Raw genomic sequence first — 23,295 nt, 5'->3', positions numbered from 1 at the left:
CGAAACCCCAAACAGAAAGGTGATACAACTCCCCCCCCCCACCCTGAACAACGAGAAAATCACTTTTCTACATGGGTAGTACTATGTGTCCTATTTTTATTCTTCTTTTTTTTCTATAAGGACTTGTTAAAATCTGATGCTGGAGTTCACGACGGGAATTTCCAAGATGTTGCTCTAAGAAAGTATGAAGCTATTAAAGAGGATCATGAAGCTCTAAGGAAGAGGTATTCTGACTTAATTGCCTCCCATTCTGCGGCTGTCAGCAAGTTGGAACTGGCTCAGGTAGAATTATTTTTGTTTTAGTTCTAAGGGTTTTATGTGACTTATAGACGCGTAGGCTACGGAGTAATTTATTTTGGGGACGGCAAGTTTGTCGAAACTTTAAATAACAGGTGAATTTTATGAAAAATATATCTACAGTTGTAAAAATCTAGATAATTCTGGGGGAAAGGGGGGAAGACAAAAGGAAAGTCTGGAGATTTTATGCTTTTTCATCAATTTTCTACAGCTTCCCTATAGGTTGCAGTTTTTATAAAGCAAACAGTTAGGTATTTGTCATCAGGGCCGTATACAGGATTTTGTTTTGGGAGGGGGGGTGGTACAAAAGGATTTTTCTTCCGGGGGGGGGAGGGGTACAAAAAAGCTTCAAAAAAAGCATAAAATTTAATTTTAATTCATTTTTGTTACGTTTTTACAAGTCAGACAAACATTTCGGGGGGAAGGCTCAAGCCCCTTACCCCTCCCCCCTGGATATGGCCTTGCTTGGCATATATTTTTCCTGTTGTGATGGATCTGAGTCACGAAATGAAGGCTCTCAAAATAAGTTTTTGCGCACATGTCTGAGAGTAAAAACGTGAGTTGTTTCTCGAAATCTTAAACTAAGCCTACTGGAGCGATTAATCTAATTTGTTTTCCAATATCTCTTTTGCACTTTATGAAACTAAAAGGTTTTATTTTTATTCAAAATGCATTGTCTCCTTATCTTGCTCACAAAAATGGCTGTTAATTGGAGCTTTTGATAACAAAATCGATTTTGCCATGGAAAATAAACAGTCGAAGGGGAAGTTTAGAAAGAATTTTTTATAATTTTGTTTGCCAATTTTATGAAGTGGTTAAAGTGATTATTTAATTCCGAATAACCAGTCATCTATTCAGTTTGAATTGGGGGTCACCACTGTCATGGGCGTAGGCAGCATATTGTCTAGGGGGGGGGGGGGTCGATAGTGTGATGGAGTTTTATCAACTGCTTTTTCCAAACCATCTGCTTTTTCAGCCAAATCTAATGTAAATTTTAAGGTTTAGGGGGGGGGGGCAGATGCCCCCCCTCCCTACGCCCATGACCACTGAGATTAACAGATATTTTAAACTAGGTAATGCGATGCAAAACTTGCTCTTTCCTTTCTGTTTCCACTTTCCTTTTTTTCTACTTTTGCTTTAACCAGCCTTTCCTTTAACTCTTTCCTTTCTTGTCTATTTTTGTTTTTTTTGAACCGCTACGGTAAATAGGAGTACTTTACTGATGCTGAGGTACCAAGGACAGTGAAAATCTGTTTGAATAATCAAAGTGGCAGCTTACACTAGTGGATGTCTTAAAAAAAAAGAAGAAATGAAGAATTCAATTTTTAATGGGAAAGAGCTCCATATGCAGTAATGTGCTTATAGAAAATTGTAGTTACAAAAAAAAATATGTAGCTCCTGTAATAAAAACAGGACAAACAAAAAAGCATAAAAAACAACAGAAACAAAAAAAACTGCAAAAGAATGCCAAAATAAAAATTGTCAGAAATGTAAATAAAACAAAAAATTAAAAGGGAGATGAACAAATGAACGGAAACAAAAACAGGGGACAAATACTAAACATGGACAGCGACTGTACCATTTAATAAGAATAGGGAATCTAGCGGTATAATTTGTTTAGTTTTCCGTTTATATTTTTTATCGTTTATCTTTCGTTGATTTGTTTATTGCTTATATTTTTTGTTTATTCGTTTATTATTTATTCTTTCAGTAATGTGGGGGGCAAAGGTTTTTTTCATATCTGGAGGTACAACAGCCAACGAAATACAAGGTAGGAACTGGGTGGGAAACGGCTTGAGGAGTTTGGAATCTGGGTGGCTAGTGTCCATTCGGAAAAGTGTATTACGAGCGAAGGTTTTTCGTGTTTTTTTTTTTTTTAACGGGTGCACAACCTACCTCTCCTGTATTCAGGGGCATTGTTTCGGGGGGGGGGCTAATTGCCCCCTCCCAATAATTTATAGAAAAACTATTATATAGCGCATGCCCCTTGACTATCCGGATATGGACCCCTCTTCTCCCCCCCCCCTCAATACAAATGCTGGAGCTATTCTCCTGCCATTTCTAACCAAGTTTTTTTTTTAGAAAGGAGACAGTATGAGACTTCGCCTTTTTTTAAAATTATTCGCGTTGCTCTTATTGGGATATATTCAGTTTTATATGACTCTTACCTGAAAATGCCAGGGTGGACAAAGGAAGCGTAACTCAAATAATAGGAAGGGGGTTGCCAAAAAAAACTGTTAAGGCTATCGATGGTAACTTCAGGGGGTTCAGGTAGGTTGAAATTTAGCTGGTCAAGTATCCTGCCATTCGACTTTGTAATATCTGAATACCAGTTTTTTTTTGTTTTTCTACAACTTTTATATTAGTATCGAGCAGCTTTACGAATAACTCTTTAGTTTTTTCTTTAGTATTACTTTCTTTAGTTTATTAGCGTCATCCAATTTACCATTTCTGAACAGCTTTAGTTTATTTCGCAGCATTTCTGAGCAGCATTACAGCTTTAGATTAGTGTCTCCATGGGCTGATTGACGTAGGGCCGATCACTGGAGCATTTTTGAAAAAAAAGTTTCTGGGAAAGAAATTAAATTTTTGCTTGTTTAACTTTTTATGGAAAGTAGCAATGTTTTTATCAAAATTTTTTGAATCGTAAAAACACGACCAATCTTAGGTATTCAGCCATGTAACAAAGGAAAGACCGCCAGGGTTACTAAGAAGGCGGTAACTCCCACCCAATGAGGTAAAGCTGAGGCGGGACTGTAAAAATCATTCATATTATTAAGAATAACATCAAGAGAGGTGTTTCCTCTAGCTATTACGATTTTAACCATTTGGTTAACAATAAGAGGAAAACAAGTTGAATCCTCCTTAATAGCATTAGCATCATCAATTAAAAATTGTCCAGCATTGGGATTATTAGAAATAACAAAATCATCGGTTGCCTACAATTGCTTGGTGAATCTGCATTTTTCATCAACATTTTGGTTCGGCGAGTAATAAAAGACAGCTATTGCAATAAGGTTTAACGGCACGGGGGAGCAGCTTCGGCCTGATACTTAACCAAAGAATTTCGTCATGCTCAGATAAACTAGGGATTGGAATTGTTTTTGGGTAAAGGATTCTCTTACTAAAAAGTAAAAGGACACCACTTTATTTCCTAGTCCTAGATCTGGGGGACTGAGCTTAATATACTGTGAATAATTTTACAAAATGAGGGATTCTGGATCATGGAACTGGATCATGGCATTTCTGTAAATGCTATAACATCTATTTGGTTTGAGTCCAATAACACGGGAAGTTCCGGAAGCTTGTCAATAGTTCGGGAGTGTTTCCTGGGAAGGGTTTCAGTTTTGGATGTTAGGACCTCGGAACGACAGTATTGGGGGTTGAATGATCTAGGTTGTTGATAGGTGGGGGGAATCAAAAGGACAGGGACAGGCAGCAATCAGGAGGGTGATTATGGTTTCCAGTTAATAGCAAGAGAGAACAAGAAGCCTTTATTATAGAATATTTTGCTCATGCAAAATCTCTCAAACCAGACTTGCATTGATAGGGTAACCACTAGAGCTACAATGCATGGGTATTTATTTCGTTGGAATGGCGTAGGGCTAAGTTGACTTGAGTAACGCTGATTGAAAAGACTCTGGTTCACGATTGTTGTTTAATGCATTCCTTATAATTGATTCGCATTCAAGAACCGTTTCTTTTAGCTGTTAAATCAGTAGATGCAAAATTTTTGCTGTTTGTTCTAAAATCTACTATAAGAACATGCAATTCTATAAACACTGCTTTGTGTTCCGGTTTTGATATTCCTTATGTTCTTCATCGTGGCTTATGCTCTTTTATGGGCCAAAAATATATATAAAAAAAAAATGGGGCGTTCCTTTGTTTTTTAAATAAAGCTTTTTAATTGATTAAAAGGCTATTGAAGCTATTCATTTAAAATAATTGAAATCGTTTGTTATGAGATTGTTTACTATTATAAATAATTCGAATCATTACTTTACGTTTCAAATCTTCAATATAGCAATCCTATCTTAAGTTTTCTCAGCTATAGAATACATTTTTTCCGATTGTGGATCAGCAACTGATTTCCATCACTACCTTATATTCAGCGAATAACTTGATAGGATTCATTTCAGAACTTTATACAAGAGGGAAAGCCCCATCTTTTGCGATGGGCTTGACGTTTGAAATCTGGTTTTTGGACGTATTACGTAGGACAAGATGTGACATATGTCACGTGTGTCACAACGTGTCCTCTTAAATATAAAAGTGGTGATATGTATTCAAAGCGCCTTTTATGACGAACTACACTGCTCCCTGCTCCCTTTTAATTTCCACTGCTCCCTTTTAATTTCGAAAACACTCCTCTCCCTAGCCTTAAAACCGCCAATTTTAATGTGATTTTTCTATTTAGGAAGAGGTTTCAAGATTAAAAAAGCAATGCGAAACCCTTGATTACGAAAGAAACACGGCAATTAGAGAATCCAAAGGTCTGCGACAGCAATGCACGGCTGCTATCTATCAGTGGAATGACGCTGTCCAAGAAAGAGATAAATTGAAAGAAATGCTTGCAAAGGTAAGTCAAAATCCACGGCAATACGCTTTATCCAGGGTAAGTTGGCAGGGTAATTAGAGAATCGAACGTCTGTTACAGAAATGCGCAGCTGCTATTTATCAATGGAATAACGTTGCCCAAGAAAGGGAGATTTTGCCCAATTTTTTGCCGATAGGTAGGCGTTTTGCAACGTTTTGAACTAGAATCACTCAAGGATATTTTAATAAGTATGATTTAGGGACCGAAGTTTGTTACAAAATAGTTTGTTAGCACAAACTATTTTGTCATAGTTTTTTCTGTCTTCAATTTAGCTGTCTTTGCCAAAATGTCATTACAAAACGTGTCACTGTTATTTTCTGTCATGGGACAAAGGGCCATTGTTTTTTTCTGTCTTCGGACCAAATGTGACTTTTCTTTTGGTTTCAAATGTATTGCATCCTGATCGTACGCCGTCAACTGATTAGAGCCATTTTTTCCTTTTTTTGCAATCATTATAATTTAAACCTTTAGAATAGCAACTGATAGCACGTTCATGACACACGTGACATAATGAAAGCTGATAGAGAGTTCATAACATGACATAATTAGGCAAATAATAAATTAATATCATTGATTTTGATAAGGACATTTTTAAAGAAAATTTTTCGTGATACATTATCTTCTTTAGCATGCATTCAAATATGGAAAGGGCGAAGGGTAATTGGTACATATTTCGTTTTTGTTTTGGATGCTTTTTAGGGTACTAGACGGGAAACTAAAAAAGAAATAAAAATAATTGAGCAAACCAAGAGAAAAATGCCAGTTAAAAAAACGAAGCGAAAAAGCAAAAACAGTTATTTTGGTAACGACCTCCGCCAAGCCGTCCTCAGTGCTAAAGAAAAAACTAATCTTTTGAAGTCAAACCTAACAAAACAGAAGATGCACTGAAAGAAACCAATAAAAACCAAGTCAGAACAAATAAAAGACTATTCATAAATAGGATTTGGCAAGAATTCTGCCCCTACCAGTTAAGTTTGCCTGTCTACTAACCTGTTTTTTGCTAATACGATCAAAAGGTCTTGGTTTAAAATGAAGAATATTACTGGGTTCTCTGTTTATATTAAATCCTCGTAAGTTGGGTTAATTTAGATTTTCTCCCTAAAAGATCATGGCCGTCAAATGCTCTACTTTTTAGGAAACGTGATTGCTGTAAACGTTTACCCAGATCATCCCTGAACGATCATGGGCTGAATGAGGTGCAAAATGTGAACATTAATGATGTTGGAAGGGGGAGGACTTTGTCCCAAGGCTCATGGTTTGGGCTCTCCAAGTACGCGTCCGAAATGATCGTGAGTCGAAAGAGATGATATGTCTGTGTCTATAAGAAGATGTGAGAAATAACGACTTTGCTTTCGATCCCGGACGAATATTTCAAGTATATATCCAATGGTCATAATCAGGAAAGAACAAAATTAAATAAAAAATATAAATAACTTGTAATTGGAAATAAGTTTTAAATGAATGCAAATGATAAAATTAAACCTGATAAAAATGAGCCACAGATTAATGAGTAACCGAATTTGGCAAAGATTAATCAAATGGATCGTAGGTGTAGACAGTCTCTTAGTAAAGGATCACTCGTTTTTAGCTAAAAGATTAGTTCGTTTTTTTGGCTGTCACTTTGATTTATGTACAGGATCAGGCTGATCTGAATGCTTAAATATTTTTGCAGTTTATATAATAACTTCAGCGATTCTGAACTGAAAACTAAAATAAAAAAGTGAATTTTTTTCAATGGAAATCAGAGGCAACGCTATAGCGTTGCCTATAGTAGACCATACGGCTCCAATGTTTTATTATTATTTATTATTATTTTTCCAGAGGGACTTCATATGGAAGGGGTCGTTGTAGAAACTTCAAAGGGGACTCATTCGAAAGGAAATCAAGAGTTCTAGTGCCCTTTTTGAGTGTCAAAAGTGATTGGAAGGCAACTAACACCCCTTCCACGCCCACCCGTTCCCCAAACACATCCAATCAAAATTTTGAGATCTCCATTTTTCTAAGCGAAGAAAATTTCTAAATTGAAATTATGTTTTTGAGGAGGACACTCCCCCATAGCCCTCAGGGCAACGGTTATAAGTTATGCCATGGGGCATATAAGGTTTTCATACAATGCTTTGTTCCTAGGAACTACAAAAAGAAATCATTCGATGGGAAATTCAAAGGGCTAGTGCCCTTTTTGATAGTTGAAAGTGATTAGAGGGCAACTAACACCCCTTCTCAGGCCCACCATTTCTCCAAACAGATCCAATCAAAATTTTAAGATGGACATTTTGTTCAACGTAGTTGAAAATTCTGGAAATTAGGTCTTTGAGGATGATAACCCCCCAGAGCCCCCAGGGCAAGGGTTGTCAGTTATGCCCTGGGGGCTATAAGGTTTTTATAGAAAGCGTTGTCGTATAAACTTCAGAAAGGGCTCATTCAATTGGAAATTTAAATGGCTATGGAAAGTTCCCTTTTTAATGGTCGAAAGTGATTGGAAGACAACTAACACCCCTTCCACGCCCACCATTTCCCCAAACACATCCAATCAAAATATTGATATAGCCATTTTGTTCAACGCAGTTGAAAATTTTGGAACTTTTATCTTTGAGCTGGACACTCCTCCCTCAGTCTTCAGGGCAAGGGTTATAACCTATGCCCTGGGGACATATATGGTGCTTATGGAAGGAATACTCGTATAAACTTCAGAGAGGGCACATTTGATTGGAAATTGAAAGTTCTAGTTCACTTTTCAAGCGTCAACAGATATCGGAGGGTAACCACGTTCCTTCTCCCCCCGCCCAAACCCTTTTTTCCCAAATGCATTCGATAAAGATTTTAAGATAGCTATTTTGTAAAAAATAGTTCGAAGATCATATAACAAAAATTCCGGTATCGACACAGCCCCCCAGGGCCAGGGGGTAGGCGTTGTAAGTTATGCCGTGGGGGCATATATGAGTCTTATGGAAGGGATGCTCGTATTAACTTCACAGAGGGCTAATTTAATAGGGAATTTAAATTTCTAGTTCACTTTTTAAGAGTCAAAAGAGATTGAAGGGCACCTAGCCCCCCCCCCTCCACGCCATTTTTTTCCTCAAACCCCTCCTATAATAACTTTGAGATAGCTTGTTTAAAATAGTTCAAAGAACATATAAAGAAAACTCCAGGGTCAACAGAGCCCCCCAAGGCCCGAGGGCAGGCTTTGTAAGTAATGCCCTGGAGGAATATATGGTTCTTATGGAAGGGATGCACGTAAAAACTTCATAGAGGGCTCATTTGATTGAAAATTGAAAGTCCTAGTTCAGTTTTTTAGATTCAAAATAGATTAGAGGGCAAACTAGCCCCCCCCCCACGCCCCTTTTCCCCCAAATGTATCCACTAAAAATTTTGAGATAGCATTAAGTCAAAAATTTCTCAAAAGTCAGATAACAAAATCTCAGGTGTCGTCACAACTCCCCAGGGCCCGGGGGCAGGCATTTTAAGTTACGCCCTGGGCATATATGATTCTTATGGAAGGGATGCTCGCATAATCTTCAGAGAGGGCTCATTTGATTTGAAATTGGAAGTTCGAGCTCACTTTTTAATATTCAAAAGATATCTGAGGGTAGCTAGCCCCCCCCTCCTCCACGCCTTCTTTTTGTAAACCCATTTGATGGAAATTTTGAGATAGACATTTTGTCAAAAAAAAAAAAAATAGTTCAAAGGTAGGATAATAAAAAATCAGTTACCAATACAATCTCTAAGGGCCCAGGAGAAGGCTTTCTAAGGTATGCCCTAAAGGCAGGTATGGTTTTTATGAAAGGAATGCTCGTGTAAACTTCATAGAGGGCTCATTTGGTTGGAAATTGAAAGTTCTAGTTCACTTTTTAAGAGTTAAGGGCAACTAGCCCCCCCCGCCCTTTTCCCCCCAACCCATCCGCTACAAATTTTGAGATAGCCAGTTTTTTGGAAATTGTTCAAAAATTAGATAACAAAAACTCCCCCCAGGGCCCGGGGGATAGGCGTTGTAAGTGTAGTCCTGGGGGCGTTTATGGTTACTATGAAAGGGATCCTCGTGTATACTTCAGAGAGGGCTCATTTGCTTGTAAATTGAAAGTTCTAGTTCAATTTTTAAGAGTCAAAAGATATCCGAGAGCAACTAGCCTCCCCCCCCCCAAACACAATCTTTATACCCCAAGCCCATCCGATAAAATTTTTATAATAGCTATTTCATTAAAAATAGTTCAAAGGTCAGATAAGAAAAATTTCTGTGTTAACGCAACCCCCCAGGGCCTGGAGGCAGGTGTTATGAATAATGCTCTGGGGGCAAATATGGTTTTTATAGAAGGGATACTCGTATAAAATTCGAAAAGGGTTCATTTGATTGGAAATTCAAAGTTCTCGTTCACTTTTTATGAGTCAAAAGAGATCGCAGGGCAACTATCCCCCCCTCCACGCCCTAAATGAATCAGATAAAAATTTTGAGATATACATTTTGTTAAAATAGTTCAAAGTTCAGATAACAAAAAACTCCAGTGTCGACACAGGGCCCGGAGGTAGGCGTTGTAAGTTATGCCCTGGGTGCATATATGGTTATTATGGAAGGGATGCTCGTATAAACTTCATAGAGGGCTCATTTGATTGGAAATTGAAAGTTCTAATTCACTTTATAAGAGTCAAAAGTGATTGGAGGGCAGCTAGCCTCCCCCCACATTCCATTTATTTTTTCCCAGGGGCACTTCATATAGAAGGAGGCGTCGTATAAACTTCAAAGGGGGCTCATTCGATTGGAAATCGAGATTTCTAGTTCCTCTTTTTAAGATTAAAAAGTAATCGGAGAGCAACTAGCCTCCCCAAGCCCTTTTTCCCAAAATACATCTGATAAAAATTTGAGGTAGCCATTTTGTTAAAAATAATTCAAAGATCATATAACAAAAACTCCTTTACGTATGGCTATTTCATTAAAAATAGTTCAAAGGCCAGATAAGAAAAACTTTTGTGTCGACACCCCCCCCCCCCGGGCCTGGGGCAGGCGTTGTAAGTTATTGCTCTGGGGGCACATGGTTTTTATGGAAGGTATGCTCTTTTAAACTTCGGAGAGGACTAATATAATTGGAAATTGAAAGTTCTCGTTCACTTTTTCAAGTGTCAAAAGAGATCCGACGGCAACTAGCCCCCCTCTCCAAGCCCTATTTTTCTCAAACACATTCGGTAAAGACTTTTAGAGAGCCATTTTTTTCAAAATAGTTCTAAATCTAGACTCTTAAAACTCCGATGTCAACAAATACCTCCAGGGCCCGGGGGGCAGGCACTTTGTGATAGTTCCTTGGGCCGTATGTGGTCCTCATGAAAGGAAAATTCGCACTCGCTTCAGAGAGGGTTAATTTGAATGGAAATTAAGCGTTGTAGTTCATTTTCTCAGAGTGAAAAAAGATAGGTGGGCAACAAGCCCCTCCTGCCCTCCACGCCTTTGGGTTTATCGGATGGATAAACCCATCCGATGAAAATTTGAGGTGATCATTGTGTTAAAAATGGTTCAACCATCAAATATTGATACTACGGGGTCGACACAACCTTCAGATCCCAGGGACAGGCGTTGTAATTTATACTCGGGGAATATATATGGTTCTTATAGAAGGGATGCTCGTATAAACTTCAGAGAGGGCTCATTTGATTGAATATAGAAAGTTCTAGTTCACTTTTAAAAAGTCAAAAGAGACCGAAGGTTAATTAGCCCCCCCCCCCCGCACTTCCTTTTTCCCAAAACCCATCCGATAAAAATTTTGAGGTAGCCATTTTGTTAAAAATAGTTCAAACATCAGATAATAAAAACTCCGAGGTTGACACAAACCCATTTTTCACCTTGATATTGTTACTTTGATACCAGTTTTGATTCTTTGATGACATTTGATTTTTTTTTTTTTTTTTATTATTATTATTTGTTCTCGAAATAAGGAATTTTTAAAAAGTTGAAACCTCCTTCTCTCACTGTAAAAGTCTAAAATCTACTGCGTCATTGGCGCTTTACTGAAAACTATTTGCGTCTTGAACAGTCTTGGAAAGTATTAACAACATTAAATGAAATATTTGATGTATAGTGATATTAATTGTTGAAAGATCCATCAGTTCAAGAATTTATTTCATTGTAATTTTGTTTTTATTTTCAATGCTGTAAGAACTGGAAAAAAAAATATTTGTAATATAATTCGTTTTCAATTAAGCGCCAATGACGCAGTAGGTTTTTGGTTTTTATTTACAGTTAAGGAAGGAAGCAGAATCCAAGCACTTGTTTGTAGTGAAACTATATTCGTCTTGAACAACTTTAAAAAGAGCTAATAAACTAAACTGGATGTTTGATGTATAATGATATTAATTGCTGAAAGCTCTTCAGTTCAAAATGTTACTATAATTTTAATGTTTATTTTCAATATTAAGTACAAAAGAAAATATTTGTCATAAAAATGGTTTTCAGCAAAGCACCACTGACGCAAAAGGTTTTCGACCTTTACAGTAAGAGAAGGAGGGGATACCCAAGCTGTTTTTTGTACTGATTTTTGTTTGTTTCAAGCTTAATTTACATATTCAATTTAAGTTTCACTCGTTTTAAGATTTATTTGCTCATTTACATTAATATCTATTGTATGTTTGTTTCCGTTGATTGTTTATTTAATTTCTGTTTGTTTTAAGTTTCATTTATGTAATGTTATGTTAAGCTTGATTTTCATATTCAATCTAAGCACTTTCGCTTTAAAATCTATTTATTCATTTATATCATTTATTTATATTGTGTGTTTTTTCTTATGATTGTTTATTTAATTTCTGTTCCTTTTGGGTTTCATTTAATAGTAATTTCTGGTCGTTTTGAGTTTGAATTTTAACAGGTATTTGTATCTGCTGAGCTTAAGTTTAAAATGGGCCTTTACTTTTCTTTCAAAAACGTATTTTTCGGAAAGTTTTTTTTTCTAATGAATATGAGACAACGGTTATAGAGATGTGAACTTTAGGAGTTAACCAAATAAAGTTTGGTTCGAGGAGACAATTATAACTTTGAACTGAGAGATTATTTAAAATTTTCAGGAATTATTCTAGTTTCAATTCACAAATCGAATTTTTTGTTAAGACCCTAAAGAAATTACTGCATTTTACATAACTATTATTTACATGCTTTTTATAAAGTTAAAAATACTATTTGGATTTTCGTATGCAATATGATGCAATATGATAACATGTTTTTCGTAAAAAATTGATTCTATTTTAAAAACTATTTTGTTTTTAATTACAAAAAGCACTAGATGTAGGAATTTTCTTTAAAATGAGCCATTAAACATTAAACAGAGCCATTACTTTTAATTGAAAAACTTGTTTTTTTATATTTAATTTCTGATCGTTTTTTAAATAATACTGGGAAATCCGGCGCCCCCATCATAGCAATGTCCCTTAGCCTGTGAAACTTCCTCCATGGAAAGATCCTCTCACGTAATATTCCTCTCCGTGGAAAGATCCTTTCAGCCATCAAAATGAGCCATTAAACAATAAACAGCTCTCTACGATGTTCTAGTGCCCAGCAGGAAACCTGCAGGAAAAGAGAGAGAATAAAAAGATGCCCTTGATGCAGAATATCATGGTTACCACCACTTTTCTTTATTTTCAAACCAATATATTTTCCTAGTTATTCAAGCCAAGGGACAGTTTATTTCCTATCTTGGGATATTGGGCAACGCGGTTCTAGTAATGTACTTCTTTTTTTGATATGGCTCTAGATCTAGGATCTATGGACTATTTTTTTTTTTTACTATGGGACCTGATCGTCTCTTACTAGGTTGCTTGGGAGGAGCTGGGGCCTAATTACCAAATTTCAGACACTCCAATTGTACAGACCAAAAAGTAGTAATGCCAAAGAAACACTCGATTCTTTGGTTCTCTGGCCTAATCAAATACCATTTGTACATACCTTATCTTGTTTATGAGAGTCATCTGATCATTTAAAATGGTTCAAAAAATGATCTCTGATCGGGTAGGTTCAGTGACTATAATTAAGGAGACCAGAGTATGTGCATGATCCTCATCATAGGCAGCGCGATCGCGCTGCCTAAGTAAAGAACGATGTGGGCACAATGTATTATTTTTTTTCCTCCATACCCGGGCACTTCGCATCGAAGGAGTTGTCGTAGAAACTTTGAAAAGGGCTCATTCGATTGGAAATTGGAGTGGCTAGTGCCCTTTTTAATAATCAAAAGTGATTTGAGGGTAACTAGCCCCCCCCCCCCTCGCGTCCATCATTCCCCCAAACACATCCAATAAAATTTTTGACGTAGCCATTTTGTTCAGCGTAGTTGATTTCCTGATAGAAAATATGAGAACACCCACAACCCTCGAGGCAAGGGTTTTAAGTTATGCCCTGGGGGCATGTAAGGTTTTTATAGAAGGTGTTGTCGTAGAAACTTAAAAAAAAAGGCTCATTCTATTGGAAATTCAAAGGGCTAGTGCCCTTTTTAATAGTCAAAAGTGATGGGAGGGTAACTATCCCCCACTCACGCCCATCATTCCCCCAAACACATCCAATCAAAATTCTGAGAATGTCATTTTGTTCAGCATAGTTCATTTCCACATAGAAAATATGTTTTGAGAAGGACACTCCCCCACAACCCTCAGGGCAAGGGTTTTAAGTTATGCTCTGGGGGCTTATAAGGTTTTTATAGAAGGCGTTGTCGTAGAAACTTAAAAAAAGGCTCATTCGATTGGAAATTCAAAGGGCTACTGCCCTTTTTATTAGTCGAAAGTGATTGGAGGGCAACTAGCCCCCCACTCCCATCATTCCCCCAAACATATCCAATCAAAATTTTGACGTAGCCATTTTGTTCAGCGTAGTTGATTTTAGATAGAAAATATGTTTTTTTAGGAGGACACTCCCCCACAGCCCTCAGGGCAAGCGTTGTAAGTTTTGCCCCGGGGGCATATAAGGTTATTATAGAAGGCGTTGTCGTAGAAAGTTCAAAAAAGGTTTATTCGATTGGAAATTCAAAGGGCTAGTGCCCTTTTTAATAGTCGAAAGTGATTTGAGGGCAAGCTAGCCCCCCCCCCTCGCGCCCATCATTCCCCCAAACACATCCAATCAAAATTTTGAGATAGTCATTTTGTTCAGCGTAGTTGATTTCCAGATAAAAAATATGTTTTTGAGGACAACACTCCCCCACAACCCTCGAGGCAAGGGTTTTAAGTTATGTCCTGGGGTCATGTAAGGTTTTTATAGAAGGTGTTGTCATAGAAGCTTAAAAAAGGGCTCATTTGATTGGAAATTCAAAGGGCTAGTGCCCTTTTTAATAGCCGAAAGTGATGGGAGGGCAACTAGCCCCCCCCTCCCCCCCATCATTCCCCCAAACACATCCAATCAAAATTTTGAGATAGCTATTTTGTTATGCGTATTTGATTTCCAGATACAAAATATATTTTTGAGGAGGGCACTCCCCCACAACCCTCGGGGCAAGGGTTGTAAGTTATGCCCTGGGGGCATATAAGGTTTTTATAGAAGGTGTTGTCATAGCAACTTAAAAAAAGGCTCATTCGATTGGAAATTAAAAGGGCTACTGCCCTTTTTATTAGTCGAAAGTGATTGGAGGGCAACTAGCCCCCCACTCCCATCATTCCCCCAAACACATCCAATCAAAATTTTGACGTAGCCATTTTGTTCAGCGTAGTTGATTTCCTGATAGAAATATATTTTTGAGGAGGACACTCCCCCACAACCCTCGGGGCAAGGGTTGTAAGTTATGCCCTGGGGGCATATAAGGTTATTATAGAAGGCGTTGTCGTAGAAAGTTCAAAAAAGGCTTATTCGATTGGAAATTCAAAGGGCTACTGCCCTTTTTAATAGTCGAAAGTGATTGGAAGGCAACTGGCCCTCCCCCACGCCCATAATTCCCCCAAACACATCCAATCAAAATTTTGAGATAGCCATTTTGTTCAGCGTAGTTGATTTCAAGAGAGAAAATATATTTTTTGAGGAGGACACTCGCCACAACCCTCGGGGCAAGGGTTTTAAGTTATGCCCTGGGGGCATATAAGGTCTTTATAGAAGGCGTTGTCGTAGAAACTTCAAAATAGGCTCAATCGATTGCAAATTCAAAGGGTTAGTGCCCTTTTTAATAGTCGAAAGTGATTGGTGGGCAACCAGCCCCCCCCCCCCCCACGCCCATCATTCCACCAAACACATCCAATCAAAATTTTGAGATAGCCACTTTGTTCACCGTAGTTAATTTCCTGATAGGAAATATGTTTTTGAGGAGGACACTCCACCCCTACCATCGGGGCAAGGGTTTTAAGTTATGCCCTGAGGGCATATAAGAACGATGTTGGCACAATGTATCATTTTTTTCTTTTTTTATAGCAGGGCACTTCGTATCGAAGGAGTTGTCGTAGAAACTTCGAAAAAGGCTCATTATGTTGGAAATCGGAGTTGCTTGTGGCCTTTTTAATTGTCAAATGTGATTGTAAGGCGACTAAAACACCCTCCACGCCCATAATTTCCCCAAACACGTCCAATCAAAATTTTGAGATAGCCATTTTGTACAGCGTAGTTCATTTCCACATAGAGAATTTATTTTTGGGGAGGACACTTTTTCGCTGGATTCGGAACAAGGAATGTAAGCTATGCGCTAGAGAAATATAAGAGTAATTTAAGCACAATGTATCATTTATTTTTTTTTCATTAATAATAAGGCACATCAAACGAAAAAAGTTGTTAAAGAAGTCTCGAAATGGATTCATTCAATTGGAAATTGGAGTGGTTTTTGCACTTTTTAATAGTCAAAAGTGATTGGAGGGCAACTAGCCCCCCCCCCCGACGCCCATCATTCCCCCAACACATCCAATCAACATTTTTGAGATAGCCATTTTGTTCAGCAAAGTTGATTTCCAGCTAGAAAATATGTTTTTGAGGAGGATACTCCCCCACAACTATCGGGTTAAGGGTTGTAAGTTATGCCCTGGGGGCATTTAAGGTTTTTGTAGAAGGCGTTGTCGTAGATACTTCAAAAAAGGCTCATTTGATTGGAAATTCAAAGGGCTAGTGCCCTTTTTAATAGTAAAAAGTGGTTGGAAGGCAACTAGCCCCCGCCCCCCAAGCCGATCATTCTCCCAAACACATCCAATCAAAATTTTGAGATAGCCATTTTGTTCAGCATAGTTGATTTCAGGGTAGAAAATATATTTTTGAGGAGGACACTCCGCCACACCCTCGGGGCAAGGGTTTTAAGTTATGCCCTGGTGGCATATACGGTTTTTATAGAAGGGGTTGTCGTAGATACTTCAAAAAAGGCTCAATCGATTGGAAATTCAAAGGGCTAGTGCCCTTTTTAATAGTCGAAAGTGATTGGAGGGCAACTAGCCCTCACCCGCGCCCATTATCCCCCCAAACACATTCAATCAAAATTTTGAGATAGCCGTTTTGTTCAGCGTAGGTTAGTTGATTTCCTAGTAGAAAATATGTTTTTGAGGAGGACACTTCCCAACAACCCTCGAGGCAAGGGTTTTTTGTTATCCCTGAGGGCATATAAGAACGATGTTGGTACAATGTATCATATTTTTTTTTTCTTTAGAGCAGGGCACTTCGTATCGAAGAAGTTGTCGTAGGAACATCGAAAGTGGCTCATACGATTGGAAATCGGAGAAGCTTGTGCCCTTTTTAATAGTCGAAAGTGATTGGAAGGCAACTAACACCCCTTCCACGTCCACTATTTCCCGAAACACATCCAATCAAAATTTTGAGATAGCCATTTTGTTCAGCGTAATTAATTTCCAGATAGAAATTATGTTTTTGAGGAGGGCATACCCCCACAGCCTTCAGGGCAAGGGTTGTAAGTTATGCCCTGAGGGCATATAAGGCGTTGTCGTAGAAACTTCAAAAAAGGCTCATTCGATTGGAAATTCAAAGCGCTAGTGCCCTTTTAAATAGTCGAGAGTGATTGGAGGGCAACTAACCCTCCCCCCCCACGCCCATCATTCCCCAAAATACTTCCAATCAAAATTTGGAGATACCCATTTTGTTCAGCGTAGTTGATTTCCACATAGAAATTATTTTTTTGAGAAGGACACTGCCCCACAGCCTTCAGGGCAAGGGGCTAGTGCCCTTTTCAATAGTCGAAAGTGGTTGGAGGGCAACTAACCCCCCTCTCACGCCCACCTTTTCCCCAAACACAGACAATCAAAATTTTGAGATAACTATTTTGTTCAACGTAGTTTTTAGTCCTGTAAATTAGGTCTTTGAGGATGACAACCGCCTCACAGCCCTCAGGACAAGGGTTGTAAGTTATGCCCTGGGGCATATAATGTTTTTAATGAACGCGTTCTCGTAGAAACTTCAAAAAGGGCTAATTCGATTAGAAATTGAAATGGCTTGTCCCTTTTTAATAGTCGAAAGTAGTTGGAATGTAACCAACACCCCTTCCACGCCCACCATTTCCCCCAACACATCCAATCAAAATTTGAGATAGCCATTTTGTTCCACGCAGTTAAAGTTCAGGAAATTATACCTTTGAGCAGGACACTCCACCCACAGTGTTCAGGGCAAGGGTTATAAGTTATGCTCTGGGAGCATATTAGTACAAGTTTTTACTGAAATCTTCAGTAAAGTTCTGAGTACAAGTTTTACTGAAATCTACAAGTTTTCATTGAAATCTTTGTCGTAGAAACTTGAAAAAGGGCTCATTCGATTGGAAATTCAAAGGTCTAGTGCCCTTTTTAATAGTCGAAAGTGATTTGAGAGCAGCTAGCCCCCTGTCTCGCCAACCTTTTCCCCCAAACACATCCAATCAAAATTTTTCGATAGCCATTTTGTTCAGTGTTGTGGATTTGGGTATTTAAGGTTTTTATTGAAATCTTTGTCGTAGATACTTGAAAAGGGGTTCATTCAATTGGAAATTCAAAGGGCTAGTGCCTTTTTTAATAGTCGAAAGTGATTGGAGGGCAATTGAAACCCCTGCCGTGCCTATAATTCCTTCAAACATATCCAGTCCAAATTTTTAGAGCTGTTTTGTTCAACACAGTTGAAAGTTCTGGAAAATTGGTCTTTAAGGATGAAAACCCATCCCCCCCTCTATCGCACTCAAGGCACGAGTTTGAAGTTATGCCTCGGAAGCATGCAAGGTTTTTATAGAAAGCGATGTTGTAAAAACATCAAAAAGAGCTCATTCAGTTGAAAATTGAAAGGGCTAGTGCCCTTTTAATAGTCGAAAGTGATCGGAGGGCAACTAACCCCCCTCTGACGCCCACCATTTCATCAAACACATCTAATCAAAATTTCAAGATATCCATTTTGTTCAACGTAGTCGAAAGTTCTGGAAATTAGGTCTTTTATTATGATAACCCCATCAGAGCCCTCAGTGTAAGGGTTGTAAGTTATGTCATGGGGGGCATATAAGGTTTATTTAGAAGGTTGTTGTAAAAATTTCAAAAGGGGCTCATTTAATTGGAAATTGAAATTGCCCTTTTTAATAGTTGAAAGTGAGCGGAGAGTAATTAACCCCTCTCTCACGCTCACCATTTTCCCAAACACATTCAATCACAGTAGAGAGACAGGCATTTTGTTCAACCTAGTAGAAAGTTCTGGAAATTATGTATTTTAGAAAGACAAACACCCTAGTGTGCCCAGTGCAATCGGTGTAAGTTTTACACTGGGGGCAGATAAGGTTTTTATTGATAGAGTTGTCGTAAAAACTTCAAAAGGGGCTCATTAAATTGGTAATTGATGGGGCTAGTGGCCTTTTTAATAGTTGAATGTTGGAGGATAACTAATCCCCCTCTCACGCCCCCATTCCCCCAAACACATCCAATCAAAATTTTGAGATAGCCATTTTGTTTAACGTAGTTGAAAGTCTGGAAATTAGGTCTTAGAGGATGACAACCACCCTCAGACCTCTATGGGCAAGAGTTTTAATTTTTGCCCTGTGGGCATATAGGCTAAGGTATTTATTGGAAGCGCTGTTGTAGAAACTAAATAAGGGTTCATTCGACTCAAAACTAGAAGGCCGAGATCTATATTTAATTGTCAACAGTGATTGGAAGACTTTACACTTTCATAGTACAGATCAAAGTGGGTATAATGTATTTTTTTTGTTGGTGTTGTTGTTGAGACCAGGGCACTGTATCGAAGGAGTTGTCGTATGAACTTCGAAAAGGGCTCATTCGATTGAAAATAGAAAGGTCTGATGCCCTTCTTAATAGTCGAAAGTGATTGGATTGAAACTAATCCCCCTCCCCCGCCCACCCTCCCATTTGACTTTATGTTTAAAAACTAAGTGTTGCCATAAAGTTAAATCAAAATTTACTGTGTTAATGCTGATTCCCAATAAAGCATCTCAGCAGTATCCCAAGGACGACTGATGGTATTATATTCAAACTGTCGGGGCTGTTTGTGCTCTTAAAATTTAACCAAATCAAAATAGCGTAAGTGTATTCAAACTATCAAAGTAAGTAAACAGATTTTTTGCGAATGGTATCAAGTTTTCCATTTCAGGTCAACTAGAGGAGGTATGAAACTAAATTAAACACTACTATTTTTGTCCAAATTTTTAAGAGGGTGTATGTTGTTAAAAATTGCTGAACATTTTTCCCCAGCATACAAATAGCGGGCCATACTATAAATTCTTAAAAAAAACGAAAAGATTTAAAGTATTATTTCCTTTTTCCCTTAAAAGACTATGTCGATATAAAACTACCAGAAATTAATTCAAAAAACATTTTCCGCAAACTAAATTCGTCAGAGAAAAATAAAGAACTCCATTAAACCAATAAATAGCAAAAATAAAATCAAATAATCTACAAAGCGTGAAAATACCACATATAATTAACGATAAATAAATGAAACCCAAAATGAACAGAAATTACACTAAATAACCGAGTCAAACTCAAAACGAGCAGAAATTAACATAAGTTGGGCTCAAAACCCTTATGCCTTCCCAAGCCCAGAACGTAATTTGCACTTTACTGTAAAAAATACAAATGTTTTAACTTCTATAACTTTAAAAAATCAAATAATATTAACATTTTGATTACTAAATATCAGTGTATGTATATTAAACTGACAATGCACATTCATTTGTATTTTTTCAGTAAAGTGCAAATTTTGTCTGGAAGAAAAAAAAACTAAACTGAAGTTGATATTTCACCTGTATAAAACAATTGTACACTGTTTTTTTTTGTTTTTTTTTTCTTGGTTTTAGATCTTATTTGGTTGTTGATTAGTTTGGATTATTTCTCCGTTTTTAGCGTTGAAGACGCCTTGGTTTTTAAATAGGCAAAATATCCTTGTCGTTTTAGTTTATACAGGCGAAATATCCTTATCGATTTAGTTTTTCTTTGTCTTCTACCAGTTTCTTCTAGCCCTCCTAGGTGGTCATTCACTCCCCTCTCTCTAGTACAAGGGCCTTATTGACTCCGAACGGGGCACCAAATATGGGCACAGAGTCATTAGGGAGAACACGTTGTTAATGGGGTCAATGACCTCTTAGAAGGGCCTTATTGACTCCGAACGGGGCACCAAATATGGGCATAGAGTCATTAGGGAGAACACGATGTTAATGGGGTCAATGACCTCTTAGAAGGGCCTTATTGACTCCGAACGGGGCACCAAATTTGGGCATAGAGTCATTTGGGAGATCACGTTGTTAATGGGGTCAATGACCTCTTAGAAGGGCCTTATTGACTCCGAACGGGGCACCAAATATGGGCATAGAGTCATTAGGGAGAACACGTTGTTACTGGGGTCAATGACCTCTTAGAAGGGCCTTATTGACTCCGAACGGGGCACCAAATATGGGCATACAGTCAGTAGGGAGAACACGTTGTTAATGGGGTCAATGACCTCTTAGAAGGGCCTTATTGACTCCGAACGGGGCACCAGATCTGGGCATAGAGTCAGTAGGGAGAACACGTTGTTAATGGGGTCAATGACCTCTTAGAAGGGCCTTATTGACTCCGAACGAGGCACCAAATATGGGCATAGAGTCATTAGGGAGAACACGTTGTTAATGGGGTCAATGACCTCTTAGAAGGGCCTGATTGACTCCGAACATGGCACCAAATATGGGCAAAGAGTCATTAGGGAGAACACGTTGTTAATGGGGTCAATGACCTCTTAGAAGGGCCTTATTGACTCCGAACGGGGCACCAAATATGGGCATAGCCTCCCTGGGGAGAACACGTGGTTAATGGGGTCAATGACCTCTTTTTCCAAGGTCGATGTTGTTGTTGTTTCCGAGGCAATTGTCAAGGTCGATGTTGTTGTTGTTGTAAGTGCACGCTCTCAGCGAATGTTATGCCGTCATTGGGGATTTGGAACACCTGTGCTGTCGACCTCAATTCCCCTATTGTGAATCAATAATTCCCCTTAGAAACAACAAATTATTCCCCTTTCTTGTCAGATCAATCAACCAATGACATCATCTGTCAGACTTTAAAAATTTTCGCATAGAAACGATTCTCCAGGAATAGATCCAAGTCATTAATGTCTTTGCCTCGGAAACAACTCTTTTGGTCGAACTCCAAAGGATATTAATAACCAAACGCCATGGAAACAATTCTCCAAGAAACATCTTAGCGATGAATTGTTTTAGCGCGGGAATCAGGTTTCTAATTAATTTGAAATGCATTAGCGCAGAGATGCCAAAAACAAATGGAACACGCTGAATTACGTTTAGGGATTATTTGGGCGAAACTGTTTTAGACAGGTTATGGAATTATTTCGACGAAACAGATAGAGACATTTTAAAAGATGATTTTTGAAGAGATTTTGGAAGAGGATTTGAGGGTAAAACTCTGTGGTCGTTATAATACACAAGTTTCATTTGAACAGTGTTGTGAGGTCCTTTACCCCAACCCCAAAGGGTTCCGATCCCCCTACCCCAACCCCGAAGGAAGCCCCCGGTCCTCAAAGGTCCCCCAAGCTCCCAAAGGGCCACCAGCTTCCCCAAAGGCCCACCCCAGACCCCCAAAGGCCCTCCCCGGGCCCCTCAAAGGCCCATCGGACCTCCTAAAGACCAACGGGGTCCCAAAGGCCCTCCCCTGGTCCCCAAAGGGCCCCCCGGCACCCACCGGGCTCCCCGGACCCCCACCGGTCCATCCCAGGTCCCACAAGGTTCTCCGGGACCGCTAAGTGCCCCTCGGCGGTCCCAGAGGCCCAGCCCACGCCACCGGCGGTGCCGCAGGGCTGCGCCGTGGGTCAGGAAAGTGCCGCAGGGGATGTGCCGCAGGAATGTGCCACAGGGATGCGCCGCAGGAATGCGCTGCAGGGATGCGCCGAAGGGATGCGCCGCAGGGATATGAATTTAAGAAAATTTAGAATTAAAGTGAAACTTTTCATCTTCACGGAAAATAATCACAACCATAGTATAACTTTTCCTATCTTCCACGGAAAAATTTAGAACTGAACTTTAAATTTTTTATGTCTTGGTCAACTTAAAACTGAAGTGGAAGCTTTTTATTTCCTCTGGAGAAATTAGAATTGAATTGTGTTCTTTGGTAAAATTCAGAAGAGAACTTGAAATTTTCTATCTTCTATGAAAAATTTGGAACAGTATTTTAAATTTTTTCTTCTCTTTGAGAAAAATTTGAATTGAAGTGTAAAATTTTATATTATTTTAGGAAAATAGAATTGATCAATAAGTTGTTTCATTTTCATTGAGAAAATTCAGAATAGAAGTTGAACTTTTCTTATTCCGGGAAAATATTTTGAAAATAAATTTAATTTTTTTCATCTCTTTGAGAAAGGTTGGAATTTAATTTAAGAAAATTTAGAATTAAAGTGAAACTTTTTATCTTCATGTAAAATAATCACAATCATAGTATAACTTTTAATATCTTCTACGTAGAAATTTAGAACTGAACTTTAAATTTTTCATGTCTTGGTGAACTTAAAACTGAAGTGGAAGCTTTTTATTTTCTTTGGAGAAATTAGAATTGAATTATGTTCTTTGGTAAAATTCAGAAGAGAACTTGAGCTTTTCTATCTTCTATGAAAAATTTAAAACAATATTTTAAATTCTTTCATCTGCTTGAGAAAAATCTGAATTGAAGTGGAAATTTTTTATATTATTTTAGGAAAATAGAATTGATATGGGTACACACACAAAAACTCACACACACACAAAAGCTTACACACACACACACAAAAACTTACACATACAAAAAAACTTACACACACACAAAAACTTACACACATACAAAAACTTACACACACACAAAAACTTACACACAAAAAAAAAATTACACAAACACAAAAACTTACACCAACAAATAAAATAGTACACACACAAAAAAACTTAAAAACAAACACACGCACATACACACACACAAAAACAAACACACAAACACAAAAATACACACACAAAAAAAATAAAAAACACACAAAAAAATATAAACAAACAAAAACATACACACACACAAAAAAA

The 23,295-nt window shown here is 38.2% G+C and overlaps 1 protein-coding gene across 1 annotated transcript in view; it reads left to right on the top strand.

Moving 5' to 3' along the window:
* Positions 1–23,295, top strand: part of Dlg5 (MAGUK family member discs large 5) — a 195,504-nt gene that overhangs the window by 69,586 nt on the left and 102,623 nt on the right. Inside the window, exons 6-7 of the mRNA XM_089089949.1 lie at positions 121–282; positions 4,715–4,876. Coding sequence (XP_088946075.1) covers positions 121–282; positions 4,715–4,876 — 324 coding nt within the window. The remainder of the gene's footprint in view (positions 1–120; positions 283–4,714; positions 4,877–23,295) is intronic.

This window comes from Artemia sp. Qi Xiang Cuo, chromosome 5 (assembly GCF_049724085.1).
Source record: "Artemia sp. Qi Xiang Cuo chromosome 5, ASM4972408v1, whole genome shotgun sequence".
Taxonomy (NCBI): Eukaryota; Metazoa; Arthropoda; class Branchiopoda; order Anostraca; family Artemiidae; genus Artemia; species Artemia sp. Qi Xiang Cuo.
The sequence above is the reverse complement of the archived record's forward strand: the minus strand, read 5'-3'. Positions and strand labels throughout refer to the sequence as shown.